This window comes from Aspergillus steynii (assembly GCF_002849105.1).
Source record: "Aspergillus steynii IBT 23096 chromosome Unknown P170scaffold_4, whole genome shotgun sequence".
Classification (NCBI taxonomy): domain Eukaryota; kingdom Fungi; phylum Ascomycota; class Eurotiomycetes; order Eurotiales; family Aspergillaceae; genus Aspergillus; species Aspergillus steynii.
In genome coordinates this window covers 3,760,477-3,786,251 of record NW_020194401.1, presented here as the reverse complement: position 1 = coordinate 3,786,251, position 25,775 = coordinate 3,760,477, and the positions used below count along the sequence as shown (strand labels likewise).

General features: G+C 48.7%; 10 protein-coding genes across 10 annotated transcripts; 6 read left to right on the top strand and 4 right to left on the bottom strand.

Moving 5' to 3' along the window:
• Positions 1 to 464: 464 nt before the first annotated feature.
• On the top strand, positions 465 to 2,334 carry P170DRAFT_357217 (uncharacterized protein; the record flags this gene model as incomplete). Its single annotated transcript, XM_024844207.1, has 2 exons — positions 465 to 689; positions 751 to 2,334. The coding sequence occupies 2 exons, from the start codon at positions 465 to 467 to the stop codon at positions 2,332 to 2,334; spliced, it is 1,809 nt and encodes a 602-aa protein (XP_024705104.1).
• A 430-nt stretch (positions 2,335 to 2,764) lies between these two features.
• On the bottom strand, positions 2,765 to 6,159 carry P170DRAFT_409405 (acetyl-CoA synthetase-like protein; the record flags this gene model as incomplete). The annotated part of the gene is made up of 6 exons (XM_024846780.1): positions 2,765 to 3,893; positions 4,116 to 4,986; positions 5,047 to 5,446; positions 5,498 to 5,740; positions 5,797 to 5,863; positions 5,912 to 6,159. The coding sequence occupies 6 exons, from the start codon at positions 6,157 to 6,159 to the stop codon at positions 2,765 to 2,767; spliced, it is 2,958 nt and encodes a 985-aa protein (XP_024705103.1).
• Positions 6,160 to 8,472: 2,313 nt separating this feature from the next.
• Positions 8,473 to 9,420, top strand: P170DRAFT_358697 (uncharacterized protein; the record flags this gene model as incomplete). Its single annotated transcript, XM_024844310.1, has 1 exon — positions 8,473 to 9,420. One exon carries the CDS (start codon positions 8,473 to 8,475, stop codon positions 9,418 to 9,420), a length of 948 nt encoding a protein of 315 aa, XP_024705102.1.
• Positions 9,421 to 9,857: 437 nt separating this feature from the next.
• On the top strand, positions 9,858 to 10,547 carry P170DRAFT_437288 (flavin-dependent quinone reductase). Its single transcript, XM_024849330.1, has one exon. The coding sequence runs from the start codon at positions 9,862 to 9,864 to the stop codon at positions 10,453 to 10,455; it is 594 nt and encodes a 197-aa protein (XP_024705101.1). The 5' UTR covers positions 9,858 to 9,861; the 3' UTR covers positions 10,456 to 10,547.
• Positions 10,548 to 10,792: 245 nt separating this feature from the next.
• On the top strand, positions 10,793 to 12,528 carry P170DRAFT_409400 (NADPH-dependent FMN reductase Lot6; the record flags this gene model as incomplete). Its single annotated transcript, XM_024846779.1, has 1 exon — positions 10,793 to 12,528. The coding sequence occupies one exon, from the start codon at positions 10,793 to 10,795 to the stop codon at positions 12,182 to 12,184; it is 1,392 nt and encodes a 463-aa protein (XP_024705100.1). The 3' UTR covers positions 12,185 to 12,528.
• A 217-nt stretch (positions 12,529 to 12,745) lies between these two features.
• On the top strand, positions 12,746 to 14,110 carry P170DRAFT_409397 (MCT family MFS transporter; the record flags this gene model as incomplete). The annotated part of the gene is made up of 3 exons (XM_024846778.1): positions 12,746 to 12,900; positions 12,954 to 13,095; positions 13,148 to 14,110. The coding sequence occupies 3 exons, from the start codon at positions 12,746 to 12,748 to the stop codon at positions 14,108 to 14,110; spliced, it is 1,260 nt and encodes a 419-aa protein (XP_024705099.1).
• A 626-nt stretch (positions 14,111 to 14,736) lies between these two features.
• P170DRAFT_426662 (uncharacterized protein) lies at positions 14,737 to 18,314 on the bottom strand (the record flags this gene model as incomplete). The annotated part of the gene is made up of 4 exons (XM_024847729.1): positions 14,737 to 16,958; positions 16,989 to 17,670; positions 17,724 to 17,956; positions 18,014 to 18,314. The coding sequence occupies 4 exons, from the start codon at positions 18,312 to 18,314 to the stop codon at positions 14,737 to 14,739; spliced, it is 3,438 nt and encodes a 1,145-aa protein (XP_024705098.1).
• A 1,485-nt stretch (positions 18,315 to 19,799) lies between these two features.
• On the bottom strand, positions 19,800 to 20,385 carry P170DRAFT_426661 (uncharacterized protein; the record flags this gene model as incomplete). The annotated part of the gene is made up of 2 exons (XM_024847728.1): positions 19,800 to 19,828; positions 19,911 to 20,385. 2 exons carry the CDS (start codon positions 20,383 to 20,385, stop codon positions 19,800 to 19,802), a joined length of 504 nt encoding a protein of 167 aa, XP_024705097.1.
• A 2,237-nt stretch (positions 20,386 to 22,622) lies between these two features.
• P170DRAFT_426660 (uncharacterized protein) lies at positions 22,623 to 23,333 on the bottom strand (the record flags this gene model as incomplete). The annotated part of the gene is made up of 1 exon (XM_024847727.1): positions 22,623 to 23,333. The coding sequence occupies one exon, from the start codon at positions 23,331 to 23,333 to the stop codon at positions 22,623 to 22,625; it is 711 nt and encodes a 236-aa protein (XP_024705096.1).
• A 641-nt stretch (positions 23,334 to 23,974) lies between these two features.
• On the top strand, positions 23,975 to 25,469 carry P170DRAFT_510254 (uncharacterized protein). Its single transcript, XM_024854761.1, has 3 exons — positions 23,975 to 24,249; positions 24,315 to 24,679; positions 24,751 to 25,469. Exons 1-3 carry the CDS (start codon positions 24,089 to 24,091, stop codon positions 25,251 to 25,253), a joined length of 1,029 nt encoding a protein of 342 aa, XP_024705095.1. The 5' UTR covers positions 23,975 to 24,088; the 3' UTR covers positions 25,254 to 25,469.
• Positions 25,470 to 25,775: the final 306 nt, after the last annotated feature.

Sequence of the window (25,775 nt, the reverse complement as noted above, 5' to 3'; positions counted from 1 at the left end):
CAAATTTGAGTCGGCGAATGACGTTGGGCGGCTGGCGTCGGAGCGTCGCGATAATGCACCGACCCCGTGGAGGACACCAAGGACTAGACATGAAACAAGAATTCCCTGCTCTAAAGAGTAATGGATATGCAGTAGAGAGGAATCATGGCTTGTATACTGCGCGTTGAAGTGTGCTATCTTGCAGGAGTTGCCTTAACTAGCCGGTTCTAGATTGCGAAGAAGCCAAGATGGACTGTAACGTTGGAAACTTTTTTTTTTTTTGGAAGCGCATTCATAACAGGCAATTCAGATGGAATAAAATGAAAAGAAGATAAGGCTAGATCGAAGCGTGAAGAATTAAACCTCAATCTGGGTGACTGAGGCAACAAGGCCCAAGCCCGACCAGTTACGTAAGACGAACGCCGCAAGCGCGACGCAGCGACCAAAAAAGCCAGACTGGTCAACCTCCCAACGATGAATCAGGAATGCCTCCTCTCCGATCGACTCGGGATAGCGGGCTGGCCGCACTGGCCTGCACCGAGTGCAGGAAGCAGCATTTGAAATGCGACGCTAGCAAGCCATCCTGTTCGCGCTGCTCGCAGAGCGGCCTTCTCTGCCAATACCTGCCTTCCCGACGCGGCGGACGCAGAAAACCACGCCACGACTCCATCTCGCAATATCAAACCCCGACTCGTAGAAATGAAATCAGTGTCAGTATCCCCTATCCTGGAACATGAGCACGGTGATAACGTAAAGCGAGGATGCTAGTAGTCACCAGCTTCAACTCTCCAGCCCAGTTCTTCCCGCCCGACTAATGCGCAGGACGACTCGTCGCAGAGAAGCTCGCATCCGGATTTTGGAAGCATCTCATGGCCTGCGTCGCTGCCTCAGAATGGTGTCGGACAGAATGGTTTAGGTCATGAATGCAGCGTTGGTGATTTCGACGATCGCTTCCTTCGTTTGTTCTACGAGAATTTTCACGTTGCGCACCCCATTCTGGTGCCTTTTTCTCTGTACAAGGAACGCAACTACCCCCAATTTCTCCAACTGGTAGTGAACTTGGTCGGCTCTCACTACGCACCATCTAGCTCGAGTTTGCAATTGAAGGACAAGGTCGACGCCGAGCTGAGGTCGAACCCCGACCGGTCGCCATGCATGGTCCAGGCCTGGTTGATCTACTCCATTGCGCTGTATGCGCGCGGGGAGCAGGAAAAGGCCCAAGAGGCTTTTTCACATGGAACTGAAATCGCGTTCGAGTTAGGCATGAATCGCTGGGAGTTTGCATCAACGTCTCAGTCAGACATATCGATCGAGGCCGAAAGCATCCGACGAACGTGGTGGGAGCTGTACATCACCGACATCTTCATGGCAGTCCAGCTCAAAAACATCACGTTTCGTTGTAGCGGCATCACCCCGGAGGTCGGACTGCCGTGCGAAGACTCGGTGTATGCCGCAGGTTGTGATGTGCCGGGACCCCGTCGAATGTTGGACTTCAAGAGAAGAGTCTTTGCAGAGGAAGAGACGGTGTTTTCTTCTTTTAGTTATCGCATCGAAGCAGCGACAATTCTCTGCAGAGTTTTGGTCTTGAATCGGTTACGCGACTACCATCGCGACCATCTGCAGGCTATCGAGAATGCTCTCGTCAGCTGGGTCAACCACCTACCGCCGAAGAAGCTGGACATCGTGGACTCGTATGGGAATGTCGACGAGATGATGTTCCAAGCGCACTTAACTATCGCCTATGCTGCCATGCTGCTTCATCTCCCAAGAAGCGACCTCCAGCCCCTTTTATCGCAACCGGACGACCACTTCTGGCCCTCTGCGACATGCCATCTCTCCTCAACATTCACGCGTCTCGTCCACAGCATCAAAGCGACCGAAGCATCGCGACGAATCTCAGACTCAATCTCAGTGTGTCCCAACATCCAAAAACATTCCCCATTCGTGATTCCGGCCCTAGCGCTCTGCGGAATGATCCAACTTGCCACGTCCATCAGCCACTCCGAAGAATGCTTCGATCACCACTGCAATCGCGTCACGCTGATTCTGGGGTGTTTGAAAAGCACAAAGCGGACGTGGAACTCCGCAGAACCGGCATATCACTATTTGCGATCTTCGGCGGCAGATATTCTCTCAGATTCCATCGAGAGATGGAATGCAGGACCACTGGAAAAGATAACCCCGTCACAGTCTGCGCCGAACGATATGGAACGAACGGTCCAAGGCGCGCCCGCAGTCACCACGATCGCAGAAGGACAGAGCCTTTTGGCGCCAGAACTTGCACCGGCATTTATTGATCCGACGTGCTATAATGCGTCGTTCTTCAATTGCCTGGCAGAGTTCGATATCAATTAGCTCAGTCATCTACCGGGGGTGCGAAACGGTATAATTGAATCAGGGGGCCGAACAACAGTCACCAGGAAGCCATGGTATAGAATATTAGGGGCTGGAATACCCGGCGATAAAGTAATGCCGAATCTAGGCGCCTGGTGAAACATCCGACCGGGGAGCGATCCTAGCAACATTCTACAGAATAACAATAGCCGTCCCTGGCCGGCCATGACGATATCTATTCATATGACGGGTCATTTGGTGCGACAGCAGATCAAACGGATGCACCGTGCGGCCAATAAACCATGCGCAGTTCAGTCGCCGAATGAAGTGCGATGCACAAACTCGCCGACTCAGGATGCAACGTCACATTTAATCAAGAATGCGGTACAAATCTTCCATAAGAGGCAGTAAATGTGCATTATGCAATGTATCTCAATCTGATACGTTATGTCTAATTACGTGAATTAAAATCCCACTGGTCAAGCCACATTTCCATCCAGCTGCCATTTGCTGCGCCAATCTCACCGAGTAGTGGCAGACGGTCTTGCGTATGCTGAGTATCCAGCACCACGGGGGCCTCTTCCTGTGTAGCTTTCAGGCCCTGGAAGAAGCTCAACAGGCCCAGGCCCAGGCCCGGATTTGAACCATTCTCTGTTGTCGCTGCCGATTTCTCCAGTCGATCCACCCATTCCGATAGAGAAACAACCCTCACCTCCTCCCCCAGCCGCTTCACAATGACTGGAAGAATATCCTGATAGCTCACCGGCTCCGCATTCACCAGATGATGAAAGTCAGTTAACGCCATTCCGTTGGCGTCTATGGAGTGTTTCAAGACCACCAGCTGGACTATGATCTCGGCCAATTTATCCACCGGTAACCAATCAACTCGACCAGCCGAGCCCAAAGAGTCCGGAACACACCCAATCGCCCTCGACGTCTCCAGCAAGCTAGGAAACCAGTCTGTCCGCGGCCACATTCTCTGTTTCACGACCCTCCCAACAGGACCGGCAACCTGGCCCAACCGGCAGATCGATGAGCGAGTGCCGAGAGTTTTGCCAGCCTCTTCGAGCAGCACACTAGCTAGGAGTTTGCTTTGCCCGTACCATGTCTGTGCGTGTTTTGGGTCGCTGAGTGGCTTTTCAGGGACGGGGATACTTTTGTCCCATTGCTTGACGGTCGCTATTGATGAGAGGAAGACGATAGGTGGATTGTACGAGGCGCCGTGTGCGAAACGAATGAGATTCTCGACGCCTTCGATGTTTGGTTCGAAGGATGATAGCGGCTGGTTGAAGTTCACTGGCCATTGGCAGTGGACGATGACGGTGATAGATTCGAGTAGAGTCGAGAGTACGCTAGGATCGAGATTGAAATTCTCGCGTTCAAGACTTCCTAGCAAGTATTGCACATCAACTGGGTTATTAGTTGTGTTGGTGTCGGATGATGCAGCTCGATACTCTGTCCATCTGTCAAGGCAAGCTATTCTCTCTACCTCTGGACAGCGTAAAAGAGAGTCCAGCACGTATGATCCGACGAACCCTGTACTTCCGGTCAAGAGAACGTGTGCTTTTTCTTCATGCGGTCTTTTATGACTGGGCTCCCTTGGCGACAGAGACGATAGACTGTCGAGATGTTGTTGCAAGAGTCCATGAAATTCGTGCTCCTCTGTTTCATCACCTGGGTCTGAAGAATGGATGTGCTGAAAAAGCGCGCGGGCGAGTTCATCGACAGTTGGGTGTTTATACACGATGTCGACAGAAACTCCTTTTTGAGTATTGCTCGACCGGCCGTCATCCGACTTGAACGATGCTCTGTTGATAGCATTCACCAGGATCTGAGCCCCTCGGGAATCGAGTCCACTGTCAAAGAGGTCCTCGTCAATGTCTAGATCATCTATTGAAACCAACTGCCCAGCCATTTCCAACAAGCCTGAAAAAAGGGTCTGTTCCGAAGAAGGATCAAGCTCAGAGATTAGGCTGTCATCATTTCCATACAACCTATTTATCTCATCCTCATAGTCCTTCTCTATCGCACTGCGACGGAGGTTCCCCTTAGCGTTTCGCGCCAGCGGTTTCTCTGGACCTGCCCAGATGACATCTTTCAGCTGAATATGAGCGTCTCGAGACCCTTGGAAATTCGTATCGGCAAGCGTTTTGTCAAGTCGACTCATGATGAGCTCTTTTGCTTCCGGGAAGATCGCATCGAATCCCAACTCAATCAAAAGGCCCGGATAAGGCTGTTTATTCCCGACCACGAGCGCCGATCTGACTCCAGGAATAGCCGAAACAGCGTCCTGAACAGGCAACGGGTTGATCTTTTCGCCCGTGGAAAGCACCAAGATATCATCTGTGCGGCCTTGATAGACCCAGTAATTCTCGTTGTCCGGATGTCGTTGGAAGATATCCTTGACAGGGAACTCGTGCAGGTCTGGGAAATTGTGGAATATTGATTGATACGGGAAAGACGTCTCATCGCGAACGACAAACAGTTCGTAGAGGCCATCGCTATTCGGGATCGGTCGGAGGTCTGCACCACTGAGAGGATGAAAATGGTAGCAGTTCCAGTACGGCGCGTCGGTAGGATACAGAGGCATAGATCCACATTCCGTGGAGCCGAATCCATTCATGAGTCGGGTTCGCGAGGAAACTGCATCCCCCGTTTTTTCGGTTATAGGCCCTATTCAATTCAATGAGCCTGTCATACAGGGAATGGCGTTTTAAAACGAAAGCCACTCACCTCCCCCATACATAATCCACTCCAACTTCGGGACCACAGCCGACATCAACGGTGGATCTTCAGCTATCTCGTTCAACGTCTGAGGGGCCAGCATTGCAGCATCCGGCCGTGCAAGCTCAACCACCTTCTTGTAAACTTCGATCCCCGGAGGACGACGCGGTGGTCCCAGTACCACGCAGCGCCCGGTGAACAGAAAGAGGCAGGTGAGCTCGAAGCCGGCGACGTGAAATAGTGGGAAGGATTGGTATGGGCGCTTGGCCTCTGCCAATACCTCCAAGTGACACTTCCGTCCGTCGGTATATTGTTTAGACACTGACTGCTGAATGTCGATGGTCGAAATGGCGCTGTGAGAAATCGGGACACGCTTAGAAAGGCCGGTGGAGCCTGAGGTTTGGAGAATCTAGGAGAGTAAGTACTGATAGAACGGTGTTTCTTGAAATGATTATCTCACAAGTGCTGGCTTGTTATATGCGCTGGCCCAGGTTTCGTAGTATGGGAAATCCTTCGAACGAGCGTTCTTCGTCTTAAGAAGATCAACTAAGTCATTCATGCCATGGAGGGTAATTTTGCTTTTAGCAGAGATCTGGTCCGCGACGTGGCTGCATGTGGCGTCGAATATAAGCAACTCGCAACCGCATTCATCTATCAAATGCGCGTTAATGTAAGCGCTATTTCGAGACGAGAGCAGAAGTGCCTGATGCACGGTTAAATCTCCAAGTTCAATCTTTGCAAGTTTGGTATAAACCGCACCTTCGATCCAATCCTGTTGCAGGCCAACGCAAGCAGTAGATGTCTTAGGTCACTTGGTGCCAGATACCTAAACAGATCAGATACAATCTCTTAAGCAGATTGAGATTGTACTCACGCTATGGACCTTTCTTTGTAGGTGCATTTATTGCCACTTAACCCATGGATCCACCAAGCAAGTTGATCTACCAAGTTCCTCAGATGGGCGTATTTCAACGGAACGACCTTATCCTGGGGGCTATCAAGGATGACCTGATAAAAGGCGATTTTCTCCGGGTTTATTAAGGCCCATTTGTCGATATAATTGAGCAACAGACGATGTCCGATCTCATCTTGCTCCTGTTCGCAACACAGCTTAGTCAACATGCTGCTTGGTTAAAAGGACTCTGTAGATACTCCGGTGAGCGAATACTTGGGTTTTGGAAGGACATTAAGAGGATGAAATATTCAAATTCAAAATTCAGAATGCGCATTAGAAAGGTTGACTGCGGAGGTGACATTGAAATGCAGGATGACATTGTGTTGAGAGCTTCGCATATCGCTAGATTACCGTTGGGAAACCACAAGCCGGTCGCCTCGATCGCAGCCTGCCGAAGGTGATATGATCTCATCGAAGACTAGGGCAAAGATCCTTTTGCCACCGTCATTCACTGTCCGTGATTTAGGTTTGGTGATAAAACTTGAATACTGGAGTCCCGTACCCAGACTTATAATGATGGACCGCGGACCTGATTAGATCACTCGATCACATACGGGACTGAATTTATTATTCGAGGGATAAAATTGGCCTTGGGTGTTTGAACAGCGCGACTATTTCAGGTAATGCGCATCTGGAATTATGTCGCGATATCCGTGATATAACTTTTAGAATTGATATATGAGGATATCAGTCTTGTCCACGCTCATATTCTCTGTCGGTACTTATTGTCTTAGTCCCAAACCTGAACATTTGGTTACATGATGTCATAGTTGCAAGGCAAACAGAATGATGGGGTTTAGTGGGTGTGGCTGACCCCTTGCGTGGTTCTAATCATCGCATTGGTAGGATCAAGTCATTGCTCCCGCGAGTCGGGCTCTGGAGGCTTAATAGTTACGAAGGCGTAAACCAAAGAAAATAAGCATCCCAACTCCCGATAATGTTGGGAGTCTTCCTACTACACGTGATCTTAAAAGCTGGACGCAACACGAAATATAAACCTTGACCTACTACTAATTTCCATCTCGAGCGACTATAACCGGTAGAGCGTACGTATTACAGCCTCAACAATTACAGGATACAGGACACTCCCATTGGGCGCATTTACTGGTCGTATCGCTGCATTATTAGCGAAACATTGGCATATAAAGCCGGACGCTTTGTGCTGTGTTCGCATATATAAACCTCAAGAGGCTCAAATGGCAGGAACAGAATGGAAGAGAACTCCACGCTATCATAGCTGTTACCGAGGCACTATGTCCCCACCCCTTATTATACTAGCCCCTTAGTGCAGTAAAATGGTGGGCCAGGTAAGACATACGGCGTTCAGTTGGCGCAATGTCAGAATTTAGTGTCGCGATGCTAGGTTTAATTAGTTTCTAAGCCTCAACGCCTATCAGAGCTGCAAGATAAAGGTAGCACTGGATCAGGGGGATTACGTACTTTCAGTACTAGAATGTCTTGAATTCTGAAATTCTTTCTGACACCTTACTAGTTATCGCACCCAATCAGCGTAACAAGTTATGCTTTCGACTCTGAAAAAATTTTATATCAAAAGTTGTTGGCCGAGATACCCAATGGGGTATCCAACACGAAGACTAGCGCTAGACACTACGCAGTACAGCACTAAATCCTGACATCTCGCTAATGGCACACCAACAAGGCAGACGGGAATCTACGGAGTACGCAGTAATCTAGAATTTATATTGGCCCCCACGTATGGTCACGTACTCCGTCTCCGTACTCCGTATTCGTAAGGGGCATTTGCTAATATTATAGGGTGATTCTACTAGTGGCCTTCAATATTATCCAGCTATACCTACTTCTAATAGAAGACTAGTATGCAAGTACGGACGAACAACTACCTCCTCCGTGTCTCATAAGCATCGGGTGGCACGGCTAGCACCATGAAACAGCGGCAGGAATTTGCTTGTAAAGAAATTGAGCCGAATAACCAGATCTTCCATCCTAATCATCCTTCTCTCGCCATGCCCATAACCAAGCTTTTGGCAGGATGCTCCTTCCGCAACTCCACTGGAGATATTGGGCTTCATCCATGGTGTATCCCAAGGACGCTCATTGTCTTGGATATTTCGAAAGCTGCAACACAGCCAAGGGCCCCCTTGCTAGCGCTCACGTCCGGAAGGTTATCTGCATATGCCTCTACTTGGAAGGAAATGAGCCGTGGCCCGTTGGCCAAGACAATTGTGATTTGGATGCAGTGCCTTTCTCACAACTAACGAGTTCCCATGCGGCCATTGGTTCAAAGGCTACATTAGGAAACTTGGCATTTTGGGGTTTTGAAGTCTTTTCAGATGTTAGGACTTGATTATGCCTTGTCTATATTATCTTAGAAAATTGCAATAAAATCTGACAGCCTTCTGTGTATATATTTACCTCTCAAGCCCCCGGGCTCGAATTCATTGTTCAGAATATTTTCTAAACTTCGAGATTGCCTTGATAATCATTCAACTCCAGCCATCATGCCTCATTATACAGAATCAGTGTTCCGTCCCGAAACTGCAACGGAATTCTCCTCTTCTCGATTCTTGTCTGACCTTGAAAGTCTTGCGAAAGAGGTCAATTCCTCCATCGACAAACCCGCCGTGGAAAACGTCCTCACAAAGTTTGACAAATACTTTCAAGAGGGTTGTGTCGTGTTCCGCAGCAAAGACCGGCCCAATGACACTCTAAACTACCGTCTATTCCTATTCAATGCCCATGACACAATGAAGGCGGCCATTGAGGCCGGTCTACTGGACCCTAGCCACCCGTTCATTCCCTTGATGGGACTATGGCACTTCTTGTGCCATCAAGACCAAACTCCTGCTTTCTGGCCCGACTTCAGTGCCACAAAGGCAACCATAGCCAAGACCTGGCTCCTAATCAGCCCTCTCTGCTCAATCAAAACCCTCCTTCGAGCACCTGGCATCCCGAACGGAATGCAGGACCAATTCGATACCCTCCAATCCGCAGGTTTGGACAAAGTCCGATTCATCGCCGCCGACTACGACGCTATGACGGTGAACTTTTACTGGCCCCTTGCGGAACCCCTGTCGCGCAAACAAGCAGACCAGCTCGCCGCACTCGGAGGCTCCCCTCCACCCAGCGAGGACAAGCTGCAGGAGATGAAAAAATACCTCGACCCGCGAGGGACCTTGTTCGCTGTCACTATGAAGTACCCAACTGGGGAAATGACCAGAGTTGGATTTTACGCGCTTAACGTCCACCTGACCCCGACCTTGAAGGACTTTCCTCAGGTGAACGAGCGCGGGACGAAGTTTCTCACATCGGTTAAATCACACGATAAGGTCCCAACGACGGTGGTTTCATGGTCTTTTGGCCGCGATGGCGGGGAGTATACGAAGCTTGAGGCTGGGAATTCGGGCGAATTTGAGGATTTGATTCTCCATGTGGGCGCAATGCCATGAGAGCTTTACACGGTCTTATTGTTTAATTTCTTTTTCTTTCTTTTTCTTTCTTTTTTATTCTTTTTTATTCTTTTTCAATCTCTTTCGCGTGGATTTCTAGGTACTGGAAATGGGTGGAATCTTTTTAGGATTATAATCAGATTGTTTTACTACTCCTCGCTGGGGCGTCTGTAGACTGAAACTCGATACATCCAGTACTGTAGAGACAAGTAACAATTCTAAGATGATCCTAAACTGGGTCTCAGTAGAACGAACTGCATAAACTCCCCTATTAATTGAAGCTACGCTGTATTGTACAGTCTTAGAACTGATGGTAAATCTCTTTTCGGGATACCTCGGAGATAGTCCGGGTCGGATATAACATCCCCGACGACCCGCGGAGCATATAAAACATCGCAGGCAACCCGTAGAAACAATTCTATTAAATCTACCCATACCAAAATGTCACCCAAAATCGGCCTCGTTATCTGCAGCCAGCGCAATCCGCGCGTAGGACCACAGATCGCAGACTTCGTGCACGAGACGATCACGCAGGCCTTCCCGACGACGGATCTTTCACTCATAGATCTCGCCGTGTGGAACCTTCCACTGTGTAACGAGCCCGGGATACCATCACAGATCAAATCACCCGATCAATACACACACTCCCACACACAGGCGTGGTCGCGAGAAATCGCCGCCCACGACGCCTTCATCTTCGTCACTCCGCAATATAACTGGGGCTATCCGGCTAGTGTCAAGAACGCGCTGGATTATCTCTACCACGAGTGGACGGGGAAGCCGGCGTTGATTGTCAGTTATGGGGGACATGGCGGTGGGAAGGCGGCGGCGCAGCTGCGTCAGGTTCTACAGGGGTTGCGGATGACACCGGTCGAAAGGATGGTTCTTCTGGCTTTTCCGGACAGGGATGTGCTGATGAAGGGGGCGGAGGGGGGTGATTTGGGTTTGACAGGAGAGGGGACGTTTTGGGCTCGTGAGAAGGAGGATATCACGGCTGCCTTTGGGGAGTTGCAGCGTGTTATCAATAATGTCTAAGTTGGAGATTTTACCTAGGCTATGTGGGAACGACTGCATGAGCAGGGAATAATTAGCACCAGGTGAAAATGTACTTTTTGTGTACAACAGAAAACTATAATCAAGATGTTCTGAACTCCCCTAATATAGGCGTGGTTAAGCCCCCCAGGGGCACTGTAGCACCTTGGACGAGGCGAAATGTAGTATTTCCCCAGTACGGCCATTTCGTGTCAGCCCACCAAACTCTAAGGCGTCACGCTATTGGTTTTGAGGCCCCATGTTCCAGCTGATCCATGGGTTGTGATTTCATTCCTATTAATTAAGCCTTAGGGACCTCCCTTCGTCGGTTGAAACGAAAATGGCGTCCCGCATATCTTCACTCAGATCACCCACAGTCGTGCTGTTAGCTGCGGCGACGCTTGCAAAGGCAGCTCAGATCTCCAACCTATCATTTGCACCAGAAGACACCATCACTCGCGATGTCTGCATCATCGGCGGCGGGTCTACAGGGACATACGCGGCAATTCGCCTAAAAGACCAAGGAAAGTCCGTCGTGGTAGTCGAAAACAGCGACTATCTCGGCGGCCATACGGAGACATACTACCTTGGGAATGGCCAGCACTTCGACTACGGCGTCGAGGGCGTGATCAACGACGAACTATCGCGGAACTACTTCACACGACTCGGGGTCGACTGGCGAACACTGCTCCCAGACACCTTAATCACGGAAAATGTCAACTTCCAGACCGGCATGCGGGTCCCTCCTCCGAACGGCACTCTGACGGGGGCGCTTTTATACCGCAGCGTGATCGAAAAGTACGACTACCTTCGCGATGGAACGCTGAATCTCCCAGATCCAGTTCCCGAGGAACTGTGGCGTCCATTCGGCGAGTTCGTGAGCAAGCACCGGCTTGAAGGGGCGTTGGGTATAATTTTCACTTTCAGTCAAGAGGTAGGAAATCTGCTGGACGTGCCGACTGTATACGTGCTGCAAAGCTTCGGGGTCCCGCAGGTTGATGCCCTGCTACGAGGATTCATGACCCCTAGGAACGGGGGTATGGATCTATATCGCAAGGCTGCCGAGGTGCTTGGTCAAGACGTTCTCTTCAACAGCACCGTCTCTCAGACCGAACGATCACTCAGCTCAGTGCAGGCCGTCGTGCAAGGAGCCAACGGGACCTCGAAATTGATCCAGGCACAGAAGCTTCTCATCACCATTCCGCCCAAAGTCGACCATGTCCAACCCTTCGACCTGGACGACACCGAACTCGAGATCTTCCAAAAATGGAAATGGAACAGCTACTTCGTCGCCGTGCTGAACAACACCGGCATCCCCGACGCCGTCACCGTAATCAACACGCACCCCGAGAACGGACCCGGAAGTCTACCTCGGACACCGTTCGCCTGGCGCCTTCGTTATCCAGGCGTTCGCGGATACGTCACCAGCGAGATAATTGCCGACGAGAACTTCACCGCGCGAGACGCCATCGAGCTCATCCAGTCTGATCTCCGCCGCATGAAAGACGCCGGAACATACAACGTGACGGCGCCGGAGTTGGTTCTGCTAGCGAACCACTCGCCCGCGTCGCCTATGGTATCAGCGGAGGATATCCAGGCGGGTTTCTATCACCAGCTCTATGCTTTGCAAGGGCGACGGAATACATTCTATACCGGGCGGAGCTTTTGTGCGGACCATTCGTCCCTCTTGTGGGCGTATACGGATACCGTAATTGCGACGATGTTTCCTTAGCGACTTGTTGAATTTGGGCTGCTGTTTATTCAGTGGCATTTTCTGGTTAAGTCGTGAATTTTCTGTAAGCCATGGTATTTTCATATTTGGGATTTGTGTGGGCTTATTGCAATGCATGTTTAGCTTGGTAGTCATGCAAGATTGAACAAACTAGTGGTTAGGCAACACGTAATCAGCCCTGTGGGACAGGATGCATTGGCAACAACTCAACTAAGGCCATGTGGATCCATAACGTACAATCCAATGCTTGCTGGTTTAGAGTCAGGCCGATGGATGAAGCAATTACGGTCAGGATTCGGACAAAACGCGCATCTCCGATCCAGCCTCTGGGCCACGTGATTGGCTGTCGGACATCTGGCAGATGAGTCATCAAGTCCAAGATGCCAAGCCTCGGCTCGGCCTCGGCATTTCAACTCCTTTGGGAATCGAACTCCGAAACGCCGGTGCGCTGTCGACAGCAAGACTTGTATATCTACAGTCAATGGCTTCATGCTGGGATATCCATGGAATATTAAAATCTATCTGAGCTTATGCCAGCCTAATTCAATATATACGACCGGAATGTCCAACAACGCCGAGAAACAGTTGTCTGGGAACGAGGAGAATCTCCCTCCGAAGCCACCGGCATTCCCAGAAGGCGGATTCAAAGCATGGATGGCAGTCCTATCGTGCTGGTGTGTGATGTTCAACACATTTGGATATATCAATGCCTTTGGGTAAGTCCCTTACTTCTTGTAGGCCTCAATTGCCCCAGTTCTAACAATTGTAGTATCTACGAAGCATACTACGGACAAACACTTCTCAAAGATCAAAGTGACTCCAACATTGCCTGGATTGGCTCGCTGCAGGTCTTCTTCATGTTTTCGGCAGGACTGGTCTCGGGGCCGCTGATGGATCTTTACGGGCCTAGGGTGAGTTTAATCAACCTTATATTGCAGATATCCCTAAACTAACAACCACCAGATCATCATGATCCCGTGTTCGCTACTCTTCATCCTATCAGTTATGTTGACGAGCCTGTGCACGGAGTACTACCAGTTCATCCTAGCACAGGGTGTCCTAGGAGGCATCGCAAACGGCTTGACATACACCCCCACGCTAACCGCCGTCAACCAATATTTCTTCCAACGACGCCCACTCGCCATGGGAATCGCAACCAGCGGATCCTCGCTCGCCGGAATCATCTTTCCTATCGCTCTGAACCGCATGCTCAACCGCTCAGACCTCGGCTTCGGCTGGTCCGTCCGCGTCCTCGGCTTCATCATGCTCGCGCTCAGCATCATCGCCTGCGCCTCCATCACCTCCAACGTCCCGCGCCGACGCACCGGCCCTCCATTCCTGCTCGAAGCATGGAAGCATCCCGGCTACACCGTCCAAATCATCGGCCTGTTCCTCGTCATCTGGGCCCTCTTCGTCCCCTTCTACTTCATCCCCGGATACGCCCAATCCATCTCCATCAGCGTCGACCTCTCATTCTACCTCATCGCCATCCTCAACGCCGGGTCCCTCGTCGGCCGACTCCTCGGCGGCGCCGTCGCAAACCACATCGGTCGCTTCAACACCCTGTCCGGAGCGTCCATTATCTGCGGCATCCTCATCCTCTGCTGGCTGCGCATCACCTCGCAAAGCGGGATGATCGCGTTCTCCGTGCTGTTTGGCTTCTTCAGCGGGACGATCATCTCGCTGTTCACGGCGACGATTGCCATGACGGCGCCGCAGCCGAACCAGATCGGTTCGTATATGGGCATGGCGCTGGGAGTGCTCAGTTTGGCGGGGTTGACGGGGACGCCGATCACCGGGGCCATGATCAGTGCGTATGGGAGCTACAATGCGGCGATTATTTTCGCTGGGGTGGCGTCGGTGCTTGGGACGGGGATTATCTTTGTGGCGAGAGTGTTGTTTGTGGGGATGAAGGTTGTTGCTTGAACAGTAGGAGTCATCTAAATGTTGATCATGTTAGAGTAGATAAAAAGATAGAGTAATTAGATGGAGTTTATTACACAAATCATCGATGAATTAAAATCTCACTCTGCATGAAGTGCTACTCAAGCTTCTACCCATGCAATAAGCCTTACCGGCGCGGCGGCAATTATGATCTTTTAACCCTTTTGGATCAGTCGTGTCTGGAGAACAAACTGCGGACTTGGAATACTTGAAGGGGAAGGGCCAATTGTTTTTTATAGTACTCGGTCAACGTAGAAGACAAAAGTATTGAACGGAAAATGTGAGAAAGAAGAATGAAATTATAGAATAGCGCTGTAAGCAAAAAAAAAAAAAAGAAAAGAAAAGAAAAAAAAAGAAAAAAGAATAGAAACAACGTATATAACTTAAGGACTGTAGAAGAACTGTACAATGAAATATTTACTCGGGAACAGGCAGCACATACATTCTCAGATATGAGCAGTGAAATTGACGCCGAAAATGGCACACTTTTTCAATCTGTTCCAGATGCCGAAACATTAGACTGTGTTTCTCTCCTCACATTCTCCCAGTCCTCTCCGCAAAATGAACTTGGTAACGTTGTTAAACCAGCTTCCGGATTCCAGTCATGATCATAACGAAGAGCAAGCTCGATCTAGATCCTCTCGCATGACCGAGCAAGACGCAATGAAGTGCTGCAAGACAGTTGGATAATCGGGATGGCTCTTGTCTAGTAGCTCCCTCCGCTGCTCCAAAAATTTGATTCCTTCAGTTAGGAACTTCGTGTCCTTTGTCTTTTGGAAAAGGGTACGTAGAATGAGGACCAATTTCTTGCATTGTGGGATCACCCCATTGGAGGTAGTCGGAAAACGAAGAACGGCCTCTCTATACCTGTCCGCCGCCTTCTCCAGATCCTCCAAGTTCCCTCGCATTAGATACCGGGAGTGGAAACAATGGCCCATGGCAACAGATCCCGCGCTTAGGTACTGTGGAATGTCCGGCACGGTTTCTAGTATCTTTTCCATGCTGTCCATGGCCTTTTTAAGGTCGTCATCGGCGTCCCTCGCCACTGCACGGTCGCAGAGGGTCAGTGCAAGCTCTATAGTATGGAAAAAGATATCGTGGCCAATGTCGACAGCCTCGTGAGCATCCAAGATAGCCCGATCTATATCTCGAATGTGGTGCGACTTCTTGAAACGGAGCCGAAGGACGGAGGCGCGTCGAATTAAAGCGTTCGCCCTGTCAGGGTCTCCCACCGAGCGTTCCACTGCCTTTTCGGATGTCAACATGGCCTCTATCAATGCACCTACGAATCGTGATGATTCACGTCGCTCATATTTGCAGGTCAGTCCCTGGGCAAGGATCCCCAATCTCCTACCTAACTTTGGGTCGCAGTCGCTGGTGTGGGCAATGGCCAATCGAGCCAAATCAATGCCATAACGGAGATCCGCAGAGACGCCGGCGCTGAAAGACTTTTGGATAAATCCCTGGCTCAAGGAATTGAAGATATCGGTTTTGTCAGCGTAGTCCTTTGGGAGGGCGTTCTGTAACACCTGCGCCTCTTCGAGTGTTGGCAGACTTGAGCAGCAAAATATGCTAACGGCCAGGTCTACCAACGAACAACCGAATTGACCTATAACGATGTCGAGCAATGCGGCACTGTCCTGTGTCTCTTTATGTTTCTGTGCAAAGTGCACAATCCAACTCGAAAATGCGTATTTTCCGAATAGAAAGTTATTTCTGCACCACGTGTGGTAGGTGAGCTGGGCAATCCGGGGGAGTATCATGTACTCTTCAATAGCTTTGAACCCTGGATTATTCGCGATGAAAGGAAGCGAAATATACTTCATGCACGCATTTGCCAACACCCCGTGGCAATTTGCAAGGTCCGATTTTGGCAGCCAGCCCGGGAACTGACTCTCATCCTCCTCTGAGACAAGATAGTCCTTCACAGTCTGGTGGAGGAAGTAGACTCGACCGGCCACGACATCTAACAGGAAACCACATTTCTGACGAACAATATTCTCCATCAACCAATCTGAATGCAGGGAAAGGTCGTCTTCGGTCTCGCAATGCCGCCGCTCCCTCAACGTGAGTTTCACCGCAATTTGGAGTTCCATGACTGACAGTGGTCTGGTCGCTGCAAGCACAATTTGGATAATTGCTCTCACATATGGTATGTCATCTTCACTTACCGTTTCCAACAAAGCTTTATAGGCTTGATACACAGTTGTTGGAACGGTTTTGAAGACTTCGGCCCAGTCTTGATCAAATGCGGGGAACTTTTGGACATAGATAAATAGCAACTTAACGAAGAGATATGTCGAGTGCTGATGACATTGGAGAATTTTCAGGAGCTCTTCTGTCTTCGGGCGGCTAATCCCCTTGTCCTTTGCAAGATTTTCCAGCTTTACTTTCGCGACATGGAGAATGTCACTTCGTAGAGCACTACGACAGTCGACATCGTCGTCAAGATTTAATATGCACCATTCAAGCTCATCGGTCAGGTCGCTCAGAGGCCTCGTGGTTAAGAGGAATTTGACTCTGGCGTCTGGAAAGTCCGACTGGAACCTCCCGATTCTGTCTAGAAGGCGTTTTCTGTTGAACTGATCGGATTCATCGAGCCCATCAAGGACAATCGTCACACGATGATGCCGACTTATCCTGCTGATGATCTTCCAGACCTTGTTATTCAAAAGTCGGATTTCCTTCTTTTTCAATTTTTTGATATCTTTCAAGGTTCTGGGATCTGGGAGCCTCGGCAATCCTTGCAAAAGCTCATAAAAGATTTTGCGCAGAGCGACCGTCGGATCTGTTTGACCACGGCTGATATCCTTGAAGAAAAAGGAGCACACTATTTGATCATTTTGTTCTGAAAACAGACCTCGCGAATGATTTGCGAGCACGGACTTTCCAGTTCCAGGACGAGCTACCACAACAAGAGCACCTCGTTCGCTCTCTTTCCATTCCAAGTAGGACTGGTGCTCTAGAACACCGTGACCGGTATTTGTCTCCTGTTTCTCGATTCCAGCCACATAATCGTCATATGTTATGGTGTCCAGTTCGGACTCGTCGAGGTCGAATTTCTCGAATCCTTCAAAGGCGATTTCAGCCTCGGAATCGATGCGATTATCCCTAAGATTGCGTCTCTCCTCGTGACACTGATTTATGAAGTCAGGAAGCCCTTCCGTGTTCTTCAGCATCTGATGAATCTTTTCTCGGTAGTCGGCTTGGCTGCAGAATTCAATATGTTCCATCAGCTCTTTTTCCAGTTCTTTTATGGAATCTAAGCTCTTTTCCCAGTCGTTCCACTTAACAGTGTTCGAAAGGATTTCCCTCCACTTGCGGTTGTGGGCACGGAGACTGCGGAGTTGATATTCAACAAGAAGTTTGTAGAGATCGACGAGAGACTTTCGAATGATACTGGTGCGGGATGGGCTTGTCGGCTTGTCGCTCCATGTGTCGGCATTGACCAACTCGATTAGGTGAGAATACCATGGCAACCGGGATATAACATGTGTGAGCCCCTTGTCGTGGGCATTCATCTGTTCCAGATTCTGTGTAATCTGTATGATGTCAGCAATCCCCCCAAGGAATAATTTCAAGGTCAGTCGCTCACTGGTACAGCAATCAGACAAGCCAATGCCCACCCACCGGCCGCAGGAGGGCAAGATGAGAGTGCTTCCCCGACGGTCTTTTTGATTCTATCCACCATTTTCACACCTGCCAGGAAGATGTCCCTCGTACATCCGGAGTCCTGGATCTCCTTGATCCGAGCCTGTGTCAATTTCTCCAAGAACAGGTCTGGGTTGCACTGGTAGAAGTCGCCGATCCGCAATGTAAAATCGGCGCCTGGTTCAAGAGTGCATGTCAGTAAGGGTTCTCTCTGGATATCAGGACCAAACATACTCTCCCCTTCTGGGAGGAGATCGGGATGCTCTCGACGAAAGAACTCCTCATATTCAGCCACAAGAGACTGTGTCGACCTCTCGTCGCGGAGCTCCTCGAACGCAGTCTTCCAGATATCCCTCGCGGTCATGCCCGGCGCGTTCTCGGGTGCTTCAGTCTCCGTAGCATTGGTATTGCCCGTTACATTCAAAGTCGGGCCAACGCTTGCTTCGGGGCTGTGGTTTGCGTTTGTCTCTTCGGCGCTCGGCGTCGCCTCGGAAGGTCCTTTCCACCAGCGTCTGGCGCATCCGCAGCAAAACATCTTTTCTTTCTTCGAATAGTTTGCTTCTACTCAAGCTTCAATTAGCTTCCAGAAAAAAATGCAATTGGCGACCAGGAGAATGCACTTAGCTACCAGGAGAAATCGAATTGGCTGCCAGAGGAGATGCACCCAGCTACTGGGAGAAATAGAGTCGGCCACCAGGGAAAATGGAATTAGCTGTCAGGAGAATGCACTTGGCTACCAGGAGAAAGAAAACTGGCTGCCAGGAGAAATGGAAATAGAAGAGGGAATGAGGCAGCTTGCCAATGCCTGTTTCGTTGCTCAACGCGTTGACAAATACCAGCCGGGCAAAAACACCTTCTTCGTGCTCTGGGCGTCTCCCAGGTCTCATCTTTGACGTATTTCTATTGGCGTGTCGCAATGGTGTCTTGCCTTTTGGGCACAAATCTACCTAGGGGTCAGATGAAATTCATCGAATCGGAATCGGAGCGGGCCGTCCCCAAACAGCCACTCTCCATGCCGTCCGTCCTTGCGCAAGTGAGTCCTCATTTCTATTTCGGTTTTGGCATCTAAGAGCAGCTGAACAGATGCACCGATCCAGCGATTGGAACTGCTGATGATTCGGAAACAGTACTGAAAAGATGATAGGGGGTTTGAAAGGGATTGGTGCCAATTTTGCGATACAGGTAAAATGTCATCTAATGTTGTACTGAATTAATGGGCCACCTGGGCCACGTCTGTCTCACTATACAGCCGTGTGGCTGCCGGGCACCCGAAACACGGTAAAGGAGAGGTTGCCTAGCGATGGTTTGGATCTGCGAGGCAGCGGCGCCTGATTTACTTGGGTTTTTGGTGCGTTGCGGCCCTGGTAGTGAAGGGGCGGACTTCTCGGATATGAACACTTTTAGGTGAATTTCTGGCTAGATTTCCCGCGTAGTATGGACGAAAAGGTTGTTTTGGTGCTCTTGGGTCCTCTGTATGTGGTAGTGTGAGAAGCACAAATGGTGCATCATATAAAAGAAAATAGTGAGGGCTTCAATATGTGCTCTTACGAGTGTGCGGAGTATCCGGATGTCACCCGTGTGTGAATAGGTGTTTTACTTAGAGTCAAGGTGTGGCTGAAAGAGCGGTAAGAAGATTTCAAAGGTATAGTAGAGTTTTGTGTGGTGGTATTTCTTCTGGTCTAAATGCGGTGGGTTTAATTCAGCGCGTGGATTATGTTTCGTAGCCGTGGTATGTCCATGTTGGTAATGGTTTCATGTGCAACTATCTCCACAACATGGACACTTCATCTTATACAAGCCCAATTAAGAAAGATATACACTGTGAAGAGGCCGTAAGGCTTGATGCACTTTTTAAGCGATGAGAGGGTTGTGGGATGACGTGTAAATGCGAACGTCTGCAAAGAAAACTGTACTTCCTAGAATATGCGACTTTTTTGAAAGGCATTTTTTATCTTCCGCTTGCTTTTTTATTTTCTCTTCTTTTTGTTTTTTATTTTTTTGGTTTGGGGGGGAGGGGCTTTTAATGGTGCTCAATCTGACAGTATAGAACTACAGAACAGACCATAGACCTAACTCAAAAACACATGCACAGGGAACAAGCATCCCTACTAGCCCATAGAATGTACATTACCTTGCTCATCCCCAGGCTCTGCCACCATATCCTCAACATTCACGAACTGATACTCATCATGATCCCTCTTATCCTGCGCTTCATCTCGGATTTCTTGCTGCGTCAACTGCATCGGAGCAACATACCCAGCTGCGTACGGTTGCCTCGTTGCGCGATTAAACGTCGGATGAGAGAATGGCTGGAGACCAACGAATAAATTATCCTCTGCCTTCGGATTAAGACAGGTATTCAGTAACTTCATGGCCTCAAGACGAGCAACTTCTCGGAACTCGTGGATTGGATTCTCCATAACCACGGAGACTTTGAAGACGAGGGCGAATCCATCCCGCTCGGGGGCAGTGTGGTACACGTCGTATGAGTGGTTCTCGGATAAGCGCTTGTGGGCTAGCTCGTACCGGTCCATTAAATTGCTGAGTTCCATGGGGCCGATACCCACGGACACGAAGAAGATTGAGCTCTGGTTTTTAGAAGCCATATTTATTTCAAATTGAAAAGTCGACAGCTCAGAGGTTGAGTATTTGCGACTATGCACTTGTCTGGGGAGGGAGGAACAAATGGTATGGTGGCAAGGGTAAATATTGGAGTAAATATAACTTGGCTGTGGGATCTGCTGAGTATTTATGCCCGTCTACAGTCTGTTTATGGTGCTTTTGTGCCTTCGTCATTCCGTGTACGTCCTTTTACTGACGGGATCCTCCTTTGGCAGGTTCTTGCTGATTGGTGGAGCCTCCGCGCCATATTCATTATGCTGTATACTGATTGGATTGGATGCCATCTGCCAGCACAAAGTAGATGAAGCAAAAAATGGGAACTCTGTATCATAGACTGGCAATACCTCAATAGACCTGGCGTATGACTAGTCCTCTGGTAATCCGGACGAAGCTTTAAAATTGGTCCAAGATAAGATCCAACAACGTTTAAAAAAGTGATAAGCGATATAAAACTTGAAATCTTTGGTATTACTTCAACTTTGTCTGGGCCGTATTATGTCATCTAGAATTCAAGCCTCAAAGACAGCCCTCGGGGGACAATGACCAACTTCCAAGACTATCTAGCTGTCTCTAAACAGATTAGCCTGAAACAATATTGCCTTAAACAGACGATTATCAGTTCATATGTCTACGGAGAATCAAAGTTGGAACTCAAGGTGTTACAACTGGTGCTTGTGCACCAGGCAATTTCTTTTTAGGAGATTTTCCCTTCACCCCTCATTTTCTTAGCTAGAACGAACGAAACCGCAAATTCAAACACGTTTCAGAGTCGGTAAACAAAAAGATGGAGGAGGTCAGTAAGAAAGCCCAAAGAAACGGTAAGAACTCGGGACTGGTCCGTCAAAGTGGTCCCACGCCCGCGAGCTATTTCCATCCACGCCGGGCAACGATCTTCTTACTCAAACATTAACTGTCCAAGCATCATCTGTAGAGGTATGATCAATATCATCTCCATGATCCGTCACCAAATTGTGGGTAGCATTGCGGTAGGCTTCACCAAACTCAAAGTCGTCTTCACTCTCGGCAGGCGTATTCTGATCACTTTCGTGGCCAACAACGTACACATGGTGGGCGGTCGACTGGATAGTATAATCGCTTTTGATAGATACTGAATAGCAGGAGTGTTGATGAAGTCCACTAGTATCGTGGTGGGTGATCGCCACCCAGTCTCAGTTTAGAGTTCGTTTTATTGCCTCGCAATGCTCGTTAAAGATGTTTTGGAGTCGCTTCAGGTCATTATAGGACGACTCCCAGTTGCGAGGCATCTTGAGGTGTAGGCCATTGGAATATTCATAAGTGGAAGATATATGAAGAATTAACCTCCTGTAGTCAGAATGACTCATAAGAAACGGGAAAGGGTGATTGGGTTGAGAGCTTCAATTAGATGGGCACTGAAAGGGTATTATTATGTCTCTTTCGTTGAACTTAAACAAAGGAATGCTTGTATATGTTGCATCAATTATTAACCACTTTCTGGAATCTACCGGAGCTTCGAGCTACTAAAAGGGAATGTCCATAACTCATACAAATTCATATACTGGTATCGCAAAAGCGATAAATATTCTAGGCACTCTCCTAGTGCTTTCGGTGAATTTCTAGTATGATACTCGAGTACTACTTCTCAACTAGAATTAAGATATGGCATACAGACCATGCCCTTGTTATCTCCCGCAGGATAGAATTTATTGACGTGAATGTTGCTGTCTGTAAGGGCCCTATATTAGCTGCATCATGTGAATTGAAATTAGATAGAAATATCCTCTGGGTCCACTCCAGTCATGACGCAATATGCCTTTGCATTTGCATGTCTCTAATCCATATTCAAGCACAGAACTTCCATAATGTTTGTGTTTCAACAATCGAAAAGCCACCAACTGCATTCTACAACAATGTCATTTCACAAAGACTCGAAAATTACTCGAAAAAGACCTTCTGAATGTTCTTCTATTGACCAAACGATATAAGCAATAACAACCCTTTCAAATAAACACTCTTCCTTTTTCTTTTTTTGTGTTCTTTCTTTTCTTTTTCTTTTCTTTTTCTTTTTTTTTTCCTTTTCTTTCTTTTCTTTTTCTTTTTTCCCCTCAATTTTGGTTGGAGAACTTTCTCGCCTGAACTCGAACATTTGATAGCGTCGTGAAGATGGGTTAGATCATAAAATTAAGATAGGTGAGAATACCTATCCTCTAAGTATCTATAGATCTTTTAATTGTCCCGTTAATCACTCAATCATGCCCCAGCGCGAGATTTCCTCGAACGGCGCAGCTTGATGGTGGACAAAGACTTCGGTCTCACCAGTTGAACTCCTGCTAAATGTTACAGCATCAGCACCCAACCTTTTGTGATACCCTTGTCTTTCCTCTCTGCAGTCTATACTCTCAGCGCAGCTCTCCGGATAGCTAGAATATTGCGTCTCTATATCTGCAGGGGTCCACTCACGGGGCGGGATTTCAGTGGTTGGTTTAGATCCGCCCTGAAACATTGGATGATGCCCAGGGTCAAGTCGAAGAACAACGTGCTCCAGATCACATGGAAAATCATAACAGATTTCATTGAGTGGAGCTGGCATATCTCCGTAATCAAATCGGTGTGATTGACAAAGCCCCTGCACTCCAGAAGCTGTAAAGGCCGTTGGCTCAGCTGTCAAGAGGCCGGTGACAGTATGCGCGGCGGCATGGCGGATTACCCGATCTGGAAGGTTCTTCTCGTTGACGATTACCTTGATCAGCAAGTGCGAGTGGAGTTGAACCTCTCTGATGTAGGATGTTTCGGGTGTAATATCCTCGTCGTTGATTATATTGCCGCTTCGGCCCACCATGAGGGTGTACCATGCATCCACATACTCATCCCGGAGGTTCGAGAATAAACCAGGGCCAGTATATACTGACACGTACCTGATATATTCAGGCTTTTCGGGTGACTTTTGGGACATGGCTGTGGTTTGAGATTTGCGGTGAAGACTTGTGGTGTGCGTTAGTGAAGAGAAGTGGTGTGTTATTTGATGATGGACTGTATTGTAGATGGCTCCCGATGCTCTATTTATAATGCGAGGCCAAGGTCCTATCCTTATTTCTACGAGGAATGAGCCGTAAGACTCGGAATTCTGATTTCGGTATCCAGGGGAATTATGTGGGGGATTCTTTGTCTTGAAGGACATAATGGCTCCTTTGTCGAAACCCCTTTGTGATGGGGATAGTTGAGGAAAGAAAAACGAGTTTATCACCCGGAACCCTTCTTCGTTTCAGATGAGTCTTTATTCCTTTATTGTACCTTGTAGCAAGAGTAATGAGAATGGTATTGTTGGTTTGTTGTGCTTTCCGCCATCCGGTCTGTCTCCGTGTACCCATGTACGCTACCTTCATCCAGAGATTTCATCAACCAAGTAAACTTTGCTATCAGATTTATTCCCTCTTGTCATTTTCTTTGTTTCATTCACTTTCATATTCGGGATTTTTACTCACCTACCTCGTACTGATTTCTCCCTCTCCCTCTCCCTGTCACCCTCACCCTCGCCACACTCCTTCCACTCCTAATGCTCCCTATCCTTTTATCCTCCTTGGCCTAGCCTTCGCCCTGAATCTGAAACTTTTGTCTGCACACATCTACTCTCTTTATATCGTCTTCTCCGTCAACGAAACCTCACTTCTATCCATTCTGTTCATTTCGACTGAAAGTTCTCACCTAACCATGTCTGATGCGTCTTCCCAGGGAACGTTGTACAAGCAGATAGATACCTGCCCTGATGGTGACCTGGATGTTGTTGTGAGAGAATACGAGAGACATAATGAATACCCCATCCAAGGCGTCACGTTTAAGACCCAGAGAAAGGTCGTGATCAGTTCGAGTGAGTATTTCCAGAAAATGCTCAACAGTTCTTGGAGCGAGTCCGCAAAACCAGCGTGACATTGGAAAGAGATAACGTGAAGGCTGTTGAGATTTGGCTGCGATGTTTCCACGAGACATTGCAAGAATCGCTTGGGTCAGAGACTATTTCCGTTGCCGAAATTTGGCACATCATCATGGCTGGCGACAAGTACGGATTTGAGCTGCCCAGGTTGTATGACTGGCTTGTTGCCTGGTTTGCTAAGAATACACCTGATGCACCGAAAAGTTTGACTTTTAACTTTGCGCCCTCGATGCTGTTCCCTTGTTACGCATTCAACTACGCGGAGGGCTTTCAGATCGTGACCAGGAGGCTCGCATATCATGGCGTCAAGTTCGTCCACGAGGTTAACCCCACGAGCATATACCAAATGCATATGCCTCAACGTATCATCCGTAAGTCGATGCCCACCATCCTCTGAGCCTTACTAGGTGCGAACAATAAAGACTGACAAGACTCTGCGTAGAGCAAATCAACGCTGCAAAAGGGAGATTGCGCAATATCTTCCTACGGGAATTGAACAAAGGCATGCTTCATCTTCTGGATGCCGCAAGATGCAACTGTAAAGAGATGACCTTCTACAACTTCCACAAGGAATTGCGGCGTATCAAGGTTTATCCTCCAGAAGAACACATGGCATCGTCCAGCATCGATGGTCTTCTTCAGCGACTGAAGAGTTTCGACAGTTCTCGCATGACCCAGAGCAAGGACAAGGCCAGCCTCTGTCAATTCTGTGCGAAAGATTGGAAAGAAACTGTGTGCGATGTGATCCCGACCGTCGGAAAATATTTTGATGGACAGTGTCTAGACTGTCTGGAGAATAGCAAGAACACCGATCAGGAATACTGGAGTCTCCATCTGGATTCGGGTCGGTATGATGAAGAATGCAGGATTACCCATGGAGAGCCAGCCCATTATTTCAGCTTCATGGGACGACGCGAGAAACGTGGACTGATTGCCGACGCTTGAGGCGCAAGCTTCAGGTGCCAGGATATCAAATGGTGGAATCATGGCAAGCAATGGATGGTAGGAGATGGGAAAGTCTGTCGGGCCATGGCGTCGCAGGATGAATGTCTTTCGAAACGAGGCTGTGATGCTTGGTCAGGCGAGATTACTTCTTGTTGTCAATTCTGCGGCAATTATTTGAAAATCCTTACAGACCTGTAGCCGCGAGCTGGAAACAATCAGATTGATCCCTGAATTCCCTTTCATTCTTAAGGCCTTAATGATAATGGCGCCACCAGAAGCACTTTGTTCTCTGAATATCGCTCGGGGATTCTTCGGCATTTCCTCGGCTGACTAACCGTAGTGGCCTGATCGAGTCTAGTGTATCCCGTGACCCACAAGACCCACGTCGAGGCGGTCCGAATAGATTCATCATCCCATTCCATTGACCTGCCTCAACATGAAACCACCGATACTGATATCAGGGGTCTAGCAGTTGAATTCTTTGTCATTAAGACCGTCTAGAAGGCTTTGTCAGACGCGCAG